The 19,372-nt window shown below is 39.7% G+C and overlaps 1 protein-coding gene across 3 annotated transcripts in view; it reads right to left on the reverse strand.

The window, feature by feature from the left end:
• Positions 1-19,372, reverse strand: part of Ptp36E (protein tyrosine phosphatase 36E) — a 125,097-nt gene that overhangs the window by 5,346 nt on the left and 100,379 nt on the right. Inside the window, exons 5-14 of one of the 3 annotated variants that reach the window (XM_022082224.2) lie at positions 17,917-18,051; positions 15,772-15,912; positions 12,191-12,351; positions 10,135-10,270; positions 8,530-8,679; positions 7,833-7,932; positions 5,299-5,375; positions 5,035-5,166; positions 3,739-3,867; positions 469-656 (exon numbers count right to left, since the gene is read on the reverse strand). In XM_022082224.2, the coding sequence (XP_021937916.1) occupies positions 469-656; positions 3,739-3,867; positions 5,035-5,166; positions 5,299-5,375; positions 7,833-7,932; positions 8,530-8,679; positions 10,135-10,270; positions 12,191-12,351; positions 15,772-15,912; positions 17,917-18,051 (1,349 nt within the window). Of the gene's footprint in view, positions 1-468; positions 657-3,064; positions 3,631-3,738; positions 3,868-5,034; positions 5,167-5,298; positions 5,376-7,832; positions 7,933-8,529; positions 8,680-10,134; positions 10,271-12,190; positions 12,352-15,771; positions 15,913-17,916; positions 18,052-19,372 lie in introns of those variants that run through there. The other 2 variants (XM_022082225.2, XM_022082226.2) reach the window with 2 other exon arrangements.

A 19,372-nucleotide genomic window follows, 5' to 3' on the forward strand; every position in this document is an offset into this window, starting at 1 on the left:
TCCTTCCATCATTTTCTCGGACTGGGACCTGTTCATATACGTTCTTGGCAGATGATCCAGAAGTGGTTTGCCATTGCCTTCTTCTGTGTGTGAACGGAGTAATTGTTGGGATGCCACGGAGGAAAACTCCGCGTTGCCTAGACCACGGCCTTGCCCAACACAAGTTATAAATTCGGGCACCGCCGGGAATCGAACCCGAGACCCCAGGATTACAAGGCCAGCGTTCTAACCGCTAGACCACCGTGGTGGTGAAATAGATTATGTTGATGAAAATTTTATCTAGTGCTGAAACATCACTTAATTTATATAAAAACACTTCTGTGCAGAGAGTACAAGAAAATATATGCATACTAACTTAATATGTCTGGAATATACCGCTAATGAGCAACATAACAGGTTGAGTTTATGTATATACATGTGATACAGGAATTGCTTTCTTTCTCTTGAAGGCGAACAAAATTTACTTACGGTGATACGACAACCACTGGTCCATATTCTGTGCGTTGGCGCCATCGTTCCACCATATTCATCAACTCGACCAGTGAATTAGTTGATGTGGGTACCTTATGTCCCATCGGCCAGCATCCGAGTTGGAACAGTTGGACTGTTTTTGGGGGAGCCTTCACACCAGCCATCAGTTCAGTGAGTGACACAATCTAGAAAAAAATTGTGGAAACTCAGGTTAAAAGTCTTACTCTGAAGCAAGGCAGCATGCCATACTGTTTGTATCTAACGTCTCGAGATATGATGGTGTTCCCATCCTTTCCTACTTCAGCAATGGTACAGAAGCTACGAGGCGCGTCCTCAAAGTAAGTTTCCCACTCGTCCCACAGCTAGCAAACCTTATATTGCGCGAAGCGACTGTGCGTACGTGATAGAGCAATGACGTAGCATGGCGCATGCACTAACGGCACCTCCCGCGTTCTCACATTAGCATCGTTGCAGCTGTTGAAGATCGAGGTTCTTATTCCAGCTCCCGCCGACTGTGAAGTGCGGTCAGTGATAACGCTAGGCCGCACACGGCTCGACGGACAGCAAGTCTCCTGCAGGAGTTCAGCTGGGAGGTGTTTAATCATTCACCCTACAGCCCGGACCTCGCTCCCAGTGATTTCCATCTTTTCCTACACCTCAAGAAATTCCTGTCCGGTCAGCGTCAGCGTTTTGAGAATGACAGAGAGGCGGAGATGGTTGTCACACAGTGGTTCCAATCCCAGGCGGCAGACTTCTACGACACAGGTATTCAAAAGTTGGTCCCACGGTATGACCAATGTCTCAATTCCGGTGGCGAATATGTTGAAAAATAGCTGGACACTTGCTGTATCTGTTGCAATAAATATTTCCATGAAATTGTGTTTTGTTTCTGTAAACGGCCCCAGGGAAACTTACTTTGAGGACGCGCCTCGTATTTCTGAGTTAGAAGCATCCATAGGGCAGATTCTGAAATTAAAATGATGGTCAGAACAGCATATTTAGAACTAAACGTGGACGCCAAACCACAATCGGGACCAGTATTCTTAAGACTCCCTAAGTTTTATCTTTGGCAGAGATAAAAGCCTATATGCATGTGGATGTATCAAATCACCATGTAGGTTAAGGGAATTTTAAATTTCTGAAATAATTAAATTCATCTTAAACACTGTGTATTGCCTTGACTTGCATAACAAACTGTACTTAAATGCACGCTGTAGCCTAATTCACTAACAATTTTCAATGATCAAATATGAACAAGGAATCTGTATACATAATAGGATACTGTTTCTGACTGTGTACGGATTGGTGTAATGGGGGGGGGGGGGGGGTCAAATTCCCCTCCATCAAAGCCATATTAGTGACGCAACTGCCCACTACCTCATGCATCAGCATCACAGAATATGTTTTCACAGACTGACGTTAAAATCTGAGGAACATTTTTCACAATGAACATAAAATGCATTGCAGACCAATGCATCGTGATGACCAAACAGCGTGGTGCGATACACCCGGCATTCATAGTTGTTTCACCACCACTAAGACAAATCCACAGAAAACAGCAAACAAAAACAATAAATAAAGCATTTCAATTAAAATGGCAAGATATACTTCTTATTACAACTTTTTTTTTTTGAGCATTAAACAACATATCACTTTTGTTTTATATTACACATCTGTCAAGGCTATCCATATATATACTACTTCCTAATAACCAGATTTTCTGAAATGGAAGAAATTTTAGTACTTCACTATTTTTAAAATTACATGATATATCAACATGATGAATTAATATTGATATAAGATCTTTTTACTCAATACCACACAACACTGACTTACCTACATTAACAGACACTGAGAAATTTTGTGTCATTCACAAAACCCAAAAATTCATTCGCATGTTCATAACAACACACTACTACAGCCCATCTTAAACTACCTGAACCTAGTCTGTATCGCACTATTTCTTAAAGATCTGTCTTAACATTATACTCCCATATATGTCTAGGTCTCTTGACTGATCTCAGAAAATCCAACTAAGATTCTGTATGCACTTCTCATCTCCCCCATGTATTCTACATCTAACGACAGCCACTGGACATGATCCTAAGGTTAATGAATTCTCGAGCTATCAGCCGTGTAAGGTGGTTTAATGGAGAAAACACAAACGTTTTGAGAACCATCTTCATCCTCGTCCTCAGAGTATTGTAGTTCTACTACGTCGGTGTTTTCTCCATTAAACCACCTTACACGGCTGGTAGCCCGAGAAGAATTCATTATACTCATTCGCCATGACAGCTTCAGATCATACATGATCCTAAGTTACTTCCAGTCGCTTCCACTGTCACAAACTCTTTGCTGATGATCCGCCTTAATGTCATCATCAAAAATCTTGTTTGGCCCTCCAAGTAGACATTTCCCAACAGGTTTCCCTATCAAAAGTTTGTATACATTCCTAATGCTGTTTCACGCGCTGTATCCTGTTTCCGCACGGCAGAAGACGAAGGAGCAGCTAAAATGTGCTTAATTACAAAGAAAGCTTCTCGTGGCCCTAAGCAGGGTTACAAAAGAATTTGGATGAAGCCACAAAGATATATAAGTTGCAATTACATGTATTTTATTTATACAAAATAATTACAGAATAAATATGACTCAACAGATGAATTTGGTTATTATTTTTTTATTATTTGTAGTGTTCTGTCTGACGACAGGTCCATATGAACAGGATCCTTCCATCCTTTTCTCGGACTGGGACCTGTTCATATACGTTCTTGGCAGATGATCCAGAAGTGGTTTGCCATTGCCTTCTTCTGTGTGTGAGTGGAGTAATTGTTGGGATGCCACGGAGAAACCGGGGAAGCCCCCGGAGGAAAACTCCGTGAAGCCTAGACCACGGCCTTGCCCAACACAAGTTATAAATTCGGGCACCACCGGGAATTGAACCCGGGACCCCAGGCTTACAAGGCTAGTGTTCTGACCGCTTGTGAATATAATTATTGAGGGCTGTCTTGTATTCTGATACACATGGAATTTTAACATATTTCATGTCCAATTCTGCTTAATGAACCATAGTATATTCTGATAACTGAAGTACTTTGTGAAGAAACAAGGTGGATGGAAATATGAGGTGTGCCTGATATCTATCCACCCATTATACATATCCTAAAAAAGAGATATGATACGGAATGAGAATTATCTTCATAACTTACCTACTTGTTTGTCAGTAGTCTTTAGATTACTAAAGAAATTCACAAGCGATGACTTACGTACCTTCTTATTGATACGAAATACCCACGTCTTGATGTTTGAATAGTGGTTATGAGAAATATGGTCAATTGTGAAGACTGGGCCATATTTTTTGGAGTGTCTACCCTCTGGCCAGAAAGAGGGAAAATTCTGCTATAAACAAAGTCATAATGTATATGTATTAGAACAGAACAAGATAGTTAATAAAATTAATTAACATTCACACTAAAGTGACATTCATTAACACAAATAAAATAGTCAGAAATGTGAAATGTAGCTATGATCATTTACTCTAATAGTTTGGGTCGTTGTCAATAGGTAACACAACGCACAGATTATTTTGGTCACTTCAATTCTGATATACAAGGTGCGATCGGAAAGTTTCTAGACTGCGACTATAAAAACCCGTACACTTATCTCAGGTATTAAATTCATCCATAACCCTCGAAGTAGTACCCCTGGGAGTGAACACAACGATCTCAGCGCCGCTGCCAAGCCTGGAAGCATCCCTGGAAATCTTTCTTTGTCAGCCTGTCAAGCACCATCTGCGATTCTGCCTGAAACTCTTCTATCGTCTCAAATCTCCTTCCCTTTAGCTGAATTTTCATCTTTGGGAAGAGGAAGAAGTCACACGGCGAATAAGGAGGGTGTGGGATGACGGCCATGGTGTTTGAGGCCAAAAACTGCCGAACTTTGAGGGCGGTGTGCGCTGGCGCGTTGTCATGATGCGTCGCATGTGGAGTTCTTCCTTTAGAATCAGCTGACAGATCCCATAGCCTATCCCAACAATGTCGCACAAGTCGTTGATGGTACGACGTCGATCTTCGTGAATGGCCTGCCGAATCTTCGTAACATTTTCGGGCGTTGTGCTCGAAGATGGTCGTCCAGAACGCTCGTCATCATCGATAGAGGTTCGGCCATTTTTAAAACGTGAATGCCACACAAAAGTTTGTGCACGACCCATTGCGGACTCCCCAAATGCTTGCTTTAGCATTTCATAGGTTTCCGTAGCCGTTTTGGCGAGTCTTTGGCAAAATTTGATGCACACGCCATTCCGAAATCGCAGGAGGGTCGGTGTAATGCACTACCAAAACGCCCGTAACTAAGAAACAAATGCTAATTCGATGATGCCGGCTGGCACACTGATTCACTATGAATGTAGGCCGCACCCCCTAGCGGCAGAAGCTCGTACTACATCCGGTTCGCCCTCTATTGACACAGTCTTAAAACTTTCCGATCGCACCTCGTATACATTAAAATAATTTCTGTGTTATAATCCTATGCTTTATATTATAGTGCCAAATTGTGCATCATGCTTACCGTGTTGTTTGGAGGGACACATAAAACTACTACTGCAGCACATTCATAATCATAGACCAGACTCCAGAACTCCCCGCATGTGTGTTTGAGTGGCCACTCTGTAACGATGTACTCCCTAGGTTTTGTATAGCCCTGAAACACACACCTGACAGAATGTTACACCAATATAATCAGAAATGATTAACTTTAGAATGATACAACTATTGATTGTAAATACTTCAAAAAAGCGTTAATTAATATTGCAATGTAAATAAAGGTTCTTACATCCACAAAAACTGCATTTATGTAATCTGTAAAGTTGTTTCCCTGAAATGAGGTAAGATATGGTCTGGAGTTGTCAGCTGAAACAAGTAAAATGATATTTATAATTATATTCATAAAAACTGAAAATAAAGTTCACTGGCAAGCAATTAAATTCCAGATTTCCGTCTTCTGGGTTGTTGCGCTGTGTAGTCTGGTCGATGTTAACCAACGTTTCAGAGGTCATACTGCCTCCGTCATCAGGGCGATGAAGATTTCTGTCTTCTGGGTTGTTGCGCTGTGTAGTCTGGTCGATGTTAACCAACGTTTCAGAGGTCATACTGCCTCCGTCATCAGGGTGATGAAGATTTCTGTCTTCTGGGTTGTTGCGCTGTGTAGTCTGGTCGATGTTTACCAACGTTTCAGAGGTCATACTGCCTCCATCATCAGGGCGATGAGTATGAAGATTTCTGTCTTCTGGGTTGTTGCGCTGTGTAGTCTGGTCGATGTTAACCAACGTTTCAGGGGTCATACTGCCTCCGTCATCAGGGCGATGAAGATTTCTGTCTTCTGGGTTGTTGCGCTGTGTAGTCTGGTCGATGTTTACCAACGTTTCAGAGGTCATACTGCCTCCATCATCAGGGCGATGAGTATGAAGATTTCTGTCTTCTGGGTTGTTGCGCTGTGTAGTCTGGTCGATGTTAACCAACGTTTCAGGGGTCATACTGCCTCCGTCATCAGGGCGATGAAGATTTCTGTCTTCTGGGTTGTTGCGCTGTGTAGTCTGGTCGATGTTAACCAACGTTTCAGAGGTCATACTGCCTCCGTCATCAGGGTGATGAAACGTTAGCTAACATCGTCCAGACTACACAGCGCAACAATCCAGAAGACAGAAATCTTCATACTCTGATGATGGAGGCAGTATGACCTCTGAAACGTTGGTTAACATCGACCAGACTACACAGCGCAACAACTCAGAAGACAGAATTCTTCATACTCTGATGACGGAGGCAGTATGACCTCTGAAACGTTGGTTAACATTGACCAGACTACACAGCGCAACAACTCAGAAGACAGAATTCTTCATACTCTGATGACGGAGGCAGTATGACCTCTGAAACGTTGGTAAACATCGACCAGACTACACAGCGCAACAACCCAGAAGACGGATATCTTCATACTCTGATGACGGAGGCAGTATGACCTCTGAAACGTTGGTAAACATCGACCAGACTAAACAGCGCAACAACCCAGAAGACAGAATTCTTCATACTCTGATGACGGAGGCAGTATGACCTCTGAAACGTTGGTAAACATCAACCAGACTACACAGCGCAACAACGCAGAAGACAGAAATCTTCATACTCTGATGACGGAGGCAGTATGACCTCTGAAACGTTGGTAAACATCGACCAGACTACATAGTGCAACAACCCAGAAGACAGAAATCTTCATACTCACCGCTGTGAGAACCTCAAGTCTTACAATTAAATTCCATTTTAAGCCAAGGGGTCAACTGGCCATGTACAGACTAACACAAGAATGTTCAACTGGAGACAAACATTCTGATCATGTTTTGGGTCATTCCATGTCAAACTAACACAAACAGAAGCGCAATTTTCAACCTGACCCCTGCGGCTTTCAACAAAATTTTGTGAACTTGTAGACTCTGTGCATTAAAGTAAAAATACAAAAAGTTAGTTCTCTGCTCCTCATAATTTTCTTGTATTACCATCCATAATTTTTAAAAAAGCACTTTTTTGACATGATACAACTTGTAAAACCTGCTCAAATGTTGGTCATAAGTGAGCTAGAGAATTCATTTTGGGCTAACTTGGAAGCTAATGACATGCTGGTGTGTGTTAAATGTCATAAACATTAAAGTTGCAGTCCACTATTGAAGTTCTAGTGGGTATGACGATGGATAAAAATAGGAAGTAGAAAAAGGAAACTGTGTTGTGAGACAGAAAACTTTGCAGTCACTCAATGACAGATGAGAGTTGGTGAATCAGTGATTAAACTGAGGAGATGAAGAGAGAGAAAGTAATCGTCAGCTAAACTGGCAAAAATTGAGGGTGTATTAAAGGAAAAAATCATTAAAATTCTACCTGAAAAAGAAGTATCAGGAGCACCTTCAACTGTAGATTCAGAAATATTACAGCAGGTGAAGGAAGAGTTCCTTGGAACTATTACGTTTGTGACAGTTCACACCACTGTCACTAAGAGTGCCGAAAACTGGTACGGAGATTTTATCCATGATGTCTAACGTCTCTGCAATTTTCATGCAAATCAGCAGTGGTTGGGCTGTGAGATGCATTAATTTATGTAGAATGGTCCTTACGGCAAATGCCAGATATTTTCATTTCTCAAAGTTTCCACTCTCACTTATGCAGACTGTGGCAATTTGTTAGAGAGAATGCACTGCCACCGTTGGCAACGAAGTTCTTAACTATGCAAAGACACACCAGCTGCTCCTGCATGTTGGATACAAATCATAATGATATTGCTTTATATTATCATTTAATTTGTATAACATCACAGCAATACAAGGTACTCACGAGGCACAATGAGAACGTCCCTGTTTTTCTCTCTGTTGTCACCACGGTGTCCTCCTGCACAGTCCCCGATGGTGTAACGTGGTGTTTGTTTACAGATTTGCTGCAAAGTAATTGTAATATTATGCAACTTTTTCTTTAATTCAAGCTACTGGCAGCAGTCGTAAAATCACTGAAAACATCTCTGGTTGCATACCCTCCTTCATATTATCTGGGAGAGAAAGCAAACACATACTGTATTTAAATGTTGATGAATTTCACAATTTCGGTTTCACTATTTTCATACAACGATTACATTATAAAAAGTAAAGCTGTCTCACTATACGCCATGTAGGCGCTTGGGGTGAGTGGAGGTATAGCTCCTCCCTTCCTTGCCCTCAGCACTAGATGGGGCTGAGTAGTCAGCATCACGCCCCAGCCATGCTTTAGCCGCGGGAAAGGATGCCTGTTTGTATACTTCGACGCTAATTTATAATGTCTATAAATTAAAAGTCACACATAGGTTCTGCTGCCAAGATATCATAAGACATTTTCTCTTTACTAATATTAATAAAAATCAAGAGGTTTCCTTACCAGTAGTAACCTGTGTGTGTGAATAAGATATATCAATCACAGCTAAAAAATAAATAAATTCACATTTCTGGTAAGGAAAACTTAAGAGAACATTTAATGGCTCTCGGATACTTAATCAAGGACGTACCTGATACTCTCTCTGATATTCATTAATCTTGGTTATGACGTTCTTCATGGATTTCTGCTTCAGCCTCTGTGAAAGCTCTTTTACAGGAAACCACGAAGTTCCACAAACCACAAACTCCTCCAGCGTATCGTATACAAATTTGTACTGGTCCTGTGAAATAATATGAACACTCTTCAAAGACTCGGGAACAATTTAATGTATATAAAGGTAAAATTATATGAAGGCATAAGGTAAGACTTCATGCATTCCCAACCACAGTATTGCATGTGTGTGAGTAGTCAGCCAGTACCGGCATAATTAGTATGTGAAAAAGAAAGTATCAATGTCCTACAAAGACATGAACCCCAGCGCATTCAGTCGAAGGCCAGTCACCTTACCAACTAAATTATCACAGCTCTAGTTTAATCTATACACGCTACAAGAATTAATTTCAACACATTGGAAGGACATAATTGATAATTTATAGTCATACATGCATGCATTTACACATGTGTGCGAACACACACCAGTTCGACGCATGAATTTAGTTCGCAAATTAACATACGCATTCTGTTGCTTCTGCAAGAAACTGAATATCATTTCTGACATTCCAACACTTGTCTACTTCATAGCATCAAAAAATTAGATTGTATACTGAGGTGATGCTTAATATTGCTATTAAGGCCCTTTACAGATCTTCTTCGTCTTCTTCTTTATTACGCCGTCTCCTTTACAGGAGGTTGGCGACATATTATGAACAGGATCCTTCCACCCTTTTCTCGGACTGGGACCTGTTCATATACGTTCTTGGCAGATGATCCAGAAGTGGTTTGCCATTGCCTTCTTCTGTGTGTGAATGGAGTAATTGTTGGGATGCCACGGAGGAAAACTCCGTGTTGCCTAGACCACGGCCTTGCCCAACACAAGTTATAAATTCGGGCACCGCAGGGAATCGAACCCGAGACCCCGGGATTACAAGGCCAGCGCGTTCTAACCACTAGACCACCGTGGCGGCCCTTTACCTATAAGAGGCATTAAATAAATAAGTGATGAATGTGTGTGTGTCAGATTAGGTGAAAGTAATCATTATATCATCTCACACAAACTAAAGTACACATAAATTCTAAACAGGCTAATAACTGTCTACAGCACTCAAGACATTTTAAGCAGTGTAGAAACATTTACATTTCAATGTGGACTTTTCTGTTCCTTTTGTGACCAAGGGAGTCATTATATGCTTATATTTACTATTAAATGAAACAGATTAATGGTGACAATTGCATAGGGACAACTGATGTTGCTCTCAAACACAGGACATCATAAACAAGTGGTACTAGGAGGTACTGGATGACCACCCTATATACAGCCCTGTCTTATGACCTTTTGATTTGCAGACCTTAAAAACACTGAAGAAGACAATGAGGTAAAAAGATCAATTTGAATGTGTAAGATGTAAAGAACACGAAGAGAACTTTGTTGAGTATCAGTTTACTAGTACGATGCTGAGATAAAAGCCGTAACAGCAGTGGCAGTCTGCCTCAATATAATTAAAGTTTCATACATATTTTCTGTTGTCAAATTATTTATTCAACGAGCATTACGTAATCTATATGAAATTATTCATACCAAATTTTCAATAAGCCCTTTTCTGGACTGCCTGAGTTTCTTGAGGTATCCGAACACATCGAAACAATCTTCCTCTTCAGCCAGCTCCAAGTTTGCATCTATAGCTAGATACACTCCTGATCTTCCACCTCCATCACTAAAAAATATGAAAGGGACCATATGATTAATATTGCAAATGATAACTTCAATTCACACACATACAAATGGCGCGTGCGTGCGTGCGTGAGGTGGCAAATTTCAGAGCATGTGACTACAAGATTTGGCAGTTCTTTGTCAAACAATTGAAATTCAGTTTAATTTTTGGTTGGTGCAAATATAGTATGTTGGTGTTTTACCTGTCAAAATCAAACAAGATAAAATGTTAGAACAAACATTAAATTTTATTTATAAGATATTGTAAGTGCGTCATATTGTGATTTATTTAAATAGTATTAAAAATATATTAACCAGCCACGATCCGATACAGTATACCTCCAATCTCTCCAAATACTGCTGCGATATTACTTCTCGGTCCAATATACACAACATTGGCATCACTACAACATGCAATTATATTAGTGACATATGACACAACAACGGATGAAGATACAATATGAAGGACGAGAAAATGATAAGAAAAATGAAAACCAAAAAAGCATTAAAAATCAGTAATTCAGTTAAAAAGTTTATAACATAACACCTGATGACGGCTCTATGATATAGCCGAAACATGTCGTCGTAAATGTTCCATATGTAAATCGAGTACTCGATAAGGAACGAAAAATGATATTTTAATCTTTTAATTATCTTATATTGTGATTGACGGCCAATTTTAATATATTTTTAATACTATTTAAATTTTATTTAAGTTAAAGAAAATTGCAACTGACATTTATAAATTGTTATGATAAGTACAATACAGGTTCATGTGTGAGTTAAGCAATTTAAAGACAAAAACAGAAAGAAAAAAAACTACAATCAACAAAAGATCTATCCACCTAACTATTTTAAGAAATGATCCAACTGTAGAAAATATTACTGAAATGGTATAAATAATCATTAATTGATTGTTTAGAAGAAGGAAAATTGAGTATGAGAAACTATGAGCTCAATTTTAAACAAATATCTGATCATGAAGAAAGTTACTGTCATGATCATCTCAGGGGTGGGGGTGGGGGTGGGGGGTAATCAGAAGAAAAACAATTTTCTCACTCTTCAGAAAATACTGTTGAAAGAATCAACATTTTTTAATAAACATTGACTGGTGACAAGATCTGAGTCTTCTGGTATGACCCAAAAACAAATAAAGAAAACGTGCAGAGACTGGGGTCAAAGTCTAACAATAAGGTCAAAACCATGCTGACCTAATGTTCTGATATTAAATAAATTATAAATCATAAATATGTTCCTGTAAAATAAACAATAAACTGTAGAGTTTTAAAATGTTTATAGCAGTGTTTCCATAAAAATTATAAAAATTTTGGCCAGACAAGTGATTTTTTTTATTATCACAATATACATTTCTGCATAAGAATTTGTGCAATGCAATTTTTTTCAAAAGCAAGTACCAATGATAGAATTTACATTGAAGTCACCTAAATTATTCCTGCCAGACCTTCTCATATTCCTGAAATTATAAATCTCAGTAGAAGAATCTAATTTTCAATCACTTAAAAACATTCAAAATAATATTATAGCATAAAAAATCTTTCAGAAAATAATTTCCAGCTACCAGGTGTGGAGACGCACTGAAATACATATATAAAATAATTGTAATGTTCACAGGCATTAATTACAGCAGAAAATATTATTCTTCCTGAGTAGCATTGTTAACACATAATTATATACATTAAATCATGTAATGTATTTGAATTATGATTTTACAGACCTCCATTCAATTACATGTATTCTGAGTGGAATACATATGATGCACAAATCTGTAATTATGAACACTACAGTTTGCTTCCTTTTTGTTTTATTTTTATTTTATTTTATTTTAGTATTTTTCTTTCTTACAGTTATTTTAAAATATAGTAAATAAACTGATAACTTATGATTCTATTTTACTTATGCTCACTTGCAATGCACCACCATTGGTCCATTCTTGCCAGTTTGATGGGATCCGACAACGGCACGTATCCGTCGCCGAAATTCAAGCACCGAGTTTGAAAATGGGCAGGTGTGACTTGGCCACTCTGTGTAGTGGAATTGGAGAATTCGTCTTTCTTCTTTGTCGTCCTGAAGGAATTACAGTCATGTTAGTGGAACCTTCTTCAGATATAAATGTATTATTATAGAATAAACTATACTTCTTAAAGTGGCTATGCACCACCAACAATGATAATTATATTAACAATAATAGATAACAAATAGGTAAAGGTGAAAGTTACTTTTCATTGACGCTAGACAGTCTGAACTATTCACAGCATCATTAAATAAATCACAAACACAAAAGTTACTATTTGGTACAACATAAAAGTACACAGAAATGTCAAGGTATAGCTTATTTTTTTCTGTTGAAACACTTCACAGTAGCCACTGTGGGTTTGCCCCAGAGCTAGCCTCGACATGGTGCAGACAGAAATCTCTGCCCCCAGCACAAACCAAACCCTTATTATAAGTAACCAGACAGACAGCCACTACTGACTGAGCTATCCTAACTAACAAACACGATACCAATATGAACAACAACAGTGTAAGTCAGGACAATGCAGTGAACCAGCATTTGATTTCTGACAAAGGCAGAACAATTCGCTACGCCACTGTATTCAAACAGGTTCTGGAGCCCGGGGTCCGCAGTGGCCGCGCGGTCTGAGGCGTGGGCCTTGTGCAGCTTGGTCGCTGGGACCGTGGGTTCGAATCCCACTCAAGCCATGGATGTTTGTCCACGTTTTTCTGTGTTGTGTTGTCCTGTGTACAGGTAGAGGCCTTGTGACGGGCCGATCCCTCGTCCAAGGAGTCCTACCAAATATCTATAAATCAAGCCAACGAAAAAGTTGGGACCCGCAGTGCTCAGGCACTTGAAGAATGGGTCGTACCCAGTGTCCAGTGTCTGGGGCCCACACATCCTCCTTTTCACTTAATACTAAAGGCGCTTTCCCCAGGAATAAGGCAGCTGGAGCACCTCCATTTACAGCCAAGATTAAGAATGCTTTACCTCCACTCCCCCATACATCTTCATTACATGGTTATTTTTAATAACAACAACAATAACGAAGTTGATTAAGGTGACACAGATGGTAAATGATACAGATAATTATTATATAATAATCACAATAACAATTACAAATAACAATAAAGGATTAACCATAGTAGTAGTAATGGTACAGTAGTTGTTGTTCCTAGGCTCTACAACCCAGTTGTGGGTCTTCCGAGGTTTCCTAGTCTTTGAAGCGAGCATTTGTGAGTAGTAAGTGACCAGCCCACAGACTCTGTACAATTTCTACTCAATCCTGATTTGACTGCCAGAGCCATCTAGTAGTGAGAAAGGGCCGCTGAATTTTGCTTACGAAACATCTCATTCATGCTCATAAGATTCTTTCACATGCCGTAAATCTACGACATGGGACCACCGACTTTACTTCCCCTCTGAAGGTAGTTGTGCTACGAATTTTTATCACCCTTAAAAATCCATCGACCTCGGTCAGGTTTGAACCCGCAAACCTTGGGTCCAGTGGTGAGCACACTAACCACTATCCACTAAGGATGACAGTGGTACGGTAGTAGTAATAATTACATTGGTGATAGTCGTGGTAATGGTGGTGGTGATTATGAAGATAATAATATTAAAATTATAAGTAAATGCAACAGTCTATAAAATGATTAATGAAAGCCATCAAATGTGATACATTACATCAGTGTCAAAGAAGTTATAATGAGATATTTGGTTTTTACACAACATTTTTCAGCTCTGTCAAGACATCCTTGGGGTTATTTTACTTTATACTAGCACAACTATTGATTATGTTCAATAATATTAATTAACAATTAAAATATGAAAGACTGTAAGTACTGGTATTAAAATACCAGCATATTCTTATCATTTACATAATAACTTCAGATAAAATCTCCTGTTATTAAATTTTATAAAAGATATAAATATGAAAAGCATCATCTTGTCAGCCAAATTGTATTTGAACATGACAAAATAGGTGTTATAAATAATGATTGTTTTAACTGTTACATGCAGTGTTATTTCCATGAGATGTCTTATGCTGTGTTTTGTATCGTATTAAAAGAACAGAAACTTGTGGGCAACAGAGGATGCCTGATTAGCTTTTTCTGTAATTTAACAACAAATAGCAGTATGCCGTAACATACAAGGTAAAAATATGAAAGATGGGAGATGATATGTTTCGGCTGTAGCAGTCTGAAGTCTGTCAGGATACTAGATAGTTCATATTGTATATCAAATCTAAAACTTCTTGACGATGGTGAAGAGTCAATTGAATAAAATTTTTCTTGGATATTATCCATCGTCTAGTAAATATAAAACGTAAGACGACGTTTCGGAGATGGGACTCTATATCCGTCTTCAGGTTCCTACACAGTTGGGCCCAGTAGATAGAGCTAATCCCTATCTCCGGAGATAGGGATTAGCCCATCTCCGAAACGTCTTTTTACGTTTTATATTTACTAGACGATGGATAATATCCAAGAAATTTTTTATTCAAGTTCATATCGTGTCCAGTTAGTGTATTCACATGAATTTGACAGTTTTAATTAATAATTCCATAAACATGGAACGCAATGGTAAGTAACTACATTCTAAGAAAAGCAAAGGTATTAGAAAAATGGGTGAGTTCCAGCATTATGAATATAAGGGCCCAGCAATACATAAAAAATAAGTTTTCATCCAAAATTAAAAACTGTACTTAGTTTCTAGCAGCAGATGATCCAATTCCTGCTACGTCAAAATTAAAGAAAAAAAAATCTTTGTAATTGTTGTATTATTCGGATGAGAAAATGAGTTCCTAAAGTGTTCCTCAGAGCCTCATATTTGTAACTACTCAGCCCCACCTCAGCTACGAGGCGCGTCCACAAAGTAAGTTTCCCACTCGTCCCACAGCTAGCAAACCTTATATTGCGCGAAGCGACTGTGCGTACGTGATAGAGCAATGACGTAGCATGGCGCATGCAGTAACGGTACTTCCCGCGTTCTCACAGTAGCATCGTTGCAGCTGTTGAAGATGGAGGTTCTTATTCCAGCTCCCGCCGACTGTGAAGTGCGGTCAGTGATAACGCTAGGCCGCACACGGCTCGACGGACAGCAAGTCTCCTGCAGGAGTTCAGCTGGGAGGTGTTTAATCATCCACCCTACAGCCCGGACCTCGCTCCCAGTGATTTCCATCTTTTCCTACACCTCAAGAAATTCCTGTCCGGTCAGCGTCAGCGTTTTGAGAATGACAGAGAGGCGGAGATGGTTGTCACACAGTGGTTCCAATCCCAGGCGGCAGACTTCTACGACACAGGTATTCAAAAGTTGGTCCCACGGTATGACAAATGTCTCAATTCCGGTGGCGAATATGTTGAAAAATAGCTGGACACTTGCTGTATCTGTTGCAATAAATATTTCCATGAAATTGTGTTTTGTTTCTGTAAACGGCCCCAGGGAAACTTACTTTGAGGACGCGCCTCGTATTATTAACTAAACCTTACAGCGCCTTCTTCTTTCTTAGCTAAGAGGAAAGTTCGGATGTGGAAGTTGGCCAATTCTTCTTCATGGAGAATGGATATTGAGATGCCTCCATGTGTCTCATTCTTCTCTTTCGATGCTGGCCAGTACTGCATGCACATTACCTGAGCAGATCCACAGATAAACAAGCTGTATCACTTTCCAGAGTTTTTATCCTTAACCAAAACCACAGAACACAGTCCCTCTTGAAAGTAGGAAGCCACTCAGATGGTCAAAACATTTCCTGCCTATTACAAAACCTTCCATTACCATGGTCACATGAGGCTAATTCTTTAAGGTCCATTTTAATATTAACCTCTCAAGAAGGCTTTTTCTTTCAAAATTTCTAAACTAAATTTTGTTGCATCTTTCCTATACATGCTACATGTCCCACCCACGTCATTCTCCTAATTTTATAAGGATTTGAATGAGGGCAACTAAAGACTATTTCAAGTTTTTACTTCAGTACTTTCCTGGAGAAATAAATCAAAACTTTAAAACAGATGAACAATGACATGACCTTCATACCAAAATAAACTGTGCTAATCAAACAGGGGGAATATCCACTTCTTCTTTATTACGCCATCTCCTTTACAGGATCCTTCCATCCTTTTCTCAGACTGGGACCTGTTCATATATGTTTTTTAGGCAGGCGATACAGAAGTGGTTTGCCATTGCCTTCTTCTGTGTAATTGTTGGGATGCCACGGAGAAACCGGGGAAACCCCCGGAGGAAAACTCCGTGATACCTGGACCACGGCCTTGCCCAACACAAGTTATAAATTCGGGCATCGCCGGGAATCGAACCCGAGACCCCAGGATTACAAGGCCAGCGTTCTAACCGCTAGACCACCTCATCTTATTGTTATTTAGTGTTCTGTCTGACGACAGGTCCATATGAACAGGTTCCTTCCATCCTTTTCTCGGACTGGGACCTGTTCATATACGTTCTTGGCAGATGATCCAGAAGTGGTTTGCCATTGCCTTCTTCTGTGTGTGAATGGAGTAATTGTTGGGATGCCACGGAGGAAAACTCCGTGTTGCCTAGACCACGGCCTTGCCCAACACAAGTTATAAATTCGGGCACCGCCGGGAATCGAACCCGAGACCCCAGGATTAGAAGGCCAGCGTTCTAACCGCTAGACCACCTCATCTTATTATTATTTAGTGTTCTGTCTGACGACAGGTCCATATGAACAGGATCCTTCCATACTTTTCTCGGACTGGGACCTGTTCATATACGTTCTTGGCAGATGATCCAGAAGTGGTTTGCCATTGCCTTCCTCTGTGTGTGAATGGAGTAATTGTTGGGATGCCCCGGAGGAAAACTCCGTGTTGCCTAGACCACGGCCTTGTTCAACACAAGTTATAAATTCGGGCATCGCCGGGAATCGAACCCGAGAGCCCACGATTACAAGGCCAGCGTTCTAACCGCTAGACCACCTCATCTTATTATTATTTAGTGTTCTGTCTGACGACAGGTCCATATGAACAGGATCCTTCCATACTTTTCTCGGACTGGGACCTGTTCATATACGTTCTTGGCAGATGATCCAGAAGTGGTTTGCCATTGCCTTCCTCTGTGTGTGAATGGAGTAATTGTTGGGATGCCCCGGAGGAAAACTCCGTGTTGCCTAGACCACGGCCTTGTTCAACACAAGTTATAAATTCGGGCATCGCCGGGAATCGAACCCGAGAGCCCACGATTACAAGGCCAGCGTTCTAACCGCTAGACCACCTCATCTTATTATTATTTAGTGTTCTGTCTGACGACAGGTCCATATGAACAGGATCCTTCCATCCTTTTCTCGGACTGGGACCTGTTCATATACGTTCTTGGCAGATGATCCAGAAGTGGTTTGCCATTGCCTTCTTCTGTGTGTTAATGGAGTAATTGTTGGGATGCCACGGAGGAAAACTCCGTGTTGCCTAGACCACGGCCTTGCCCAACACAAGTTATAAATTCGGGCATCGCCGGGAATCGAACCCGAGAGCCCACGATTACAAGGCCAGCGTTCTAACCGCTAGACCACCGTGGCGGTGAATATCCACTAACAGACTAATAAATGGTTATCATCTTTATTTGAAGACAAGAAACATGATTGTTAATGAAACAGGTTCAATACTCACTTTAATAAAGTCAAAAGTCTTGGTAAGCATGACAATACAACTTGCTTTCTCTTGCCAAACCATCCTCCAGAAGTCTGTTACTGTGTTTTCTGTGGGTCCTTGTGTCACAATGTATGCATTCGGTTTCAGTAAACTCTGTAACAGATTCACCAACATAAAGAAAGGTCACATGTAGCCTATAGCTTGTTTACTTATACAAAGTGGTTATAAAGTCCCAGTCTACTTTGTTAAAAGATAGTTCAGACAAAACTCAGAATTCAATAACAATTTTACTTAAGTCAGTGGTATTCAACCGGGGGTACGCGAAGACATCTTAGGGTGTACGTGAAATTTAAAATATATATATATAGTATTCTAAGATAAACACTGAGTAATCAGTAATGTAATTCATTTAATTTATTTTAGATGTAGATTATATACTATGTATAACTTGAATTATACACCAACAACTTGGGGGTACAAAGTTGAAGAGAAATTATATCTGGGGGGGACACAAACAAAAAAGGTTGAATACCACTGACTTATGACACTTACAGTATCCTGTTTCCCATAGCAAGCAAACAATTGATATCAAAATATCAGAAGCAAACATCGGTGTTTATTAATATTTATGTATAATTTTTAAATAATTCTAAATTATCAACTTAATACATACCAGTGAACATGTTATTAATATTTATGTGTAAATCTAAAAAATCTGATTTTCTACACTAAATATACTCGAAGCAATGAAACCTGAATGCCATTAAGTGAGACTTACAAAACATTAATTGTAAACAAAATTTCAAAAAGTTTGAGAACATTAAATTGGCTGTAAAACCTGATACTTGCAGTTAAGAAGCAGTGTAAAGAGTAAAAGCAGTTAGCAGTACACGAGTGTTGTACATTTTAACACCTTCAGTGTTTGCTTCCAAAAGACAAAAAGGTAAACATGCCGTGTAACATTAAAAAATTCAAGCGTTCACATCAACCAGTTATTTCAAAACTCAAAATACATATTCTTCAAGTGTGAACATTTTTATTGTTTTCCGTCACTCCTGGTGTAGTTTTATGTTCCTATGGCCACAGCAAATTTGCATGTAACAATTCAAATATGTCCCAATGTCTCACAAAACTGCAGCTATACTTCACATATCACGTCTTTCCTTTCATAGCCTTATCTATTTTTAAACGCAATTTGGCGTTCACTGTTGCTTGGTTTAACCTGTCACAACTTAACCTAACCTAACCTCTTTCCCCACATTTCTGACGGCTTCCTGACAGTCTGATGACAAACCTACATTCCCACTTTGCTTCATCCTGTAATCCCCTACAACCTTCTTCTTCTTATATGGCTCTCCGGTCCGTATTCGGTCCATGGCCTCCTCAATTCTCCTCTTCCATTCGGTCCTCTGTTAGGTCTGTCTCTCCGAGACTTTGATTGAGGTTTCGAAACGTCTTCCTTTTTACGGTGCAA

Source organism: Zootermopsis nevadensis, unplaced genomic scaffold, assembly GCF_977971745.1.
Source record: "Zootermopsis nevadensis isolate Lab colony 2312 unplaced genomic scaffold, Znev_1.0 Znev_ptg000016l, whole genome shotgun sequence".
Lineage (NCBI taxonomy): Eukaryota > Metazoa > Arthropoda > Insecta > Blattodea > Termopsidae > Zootermopsis > Zootermopsis nevadensis.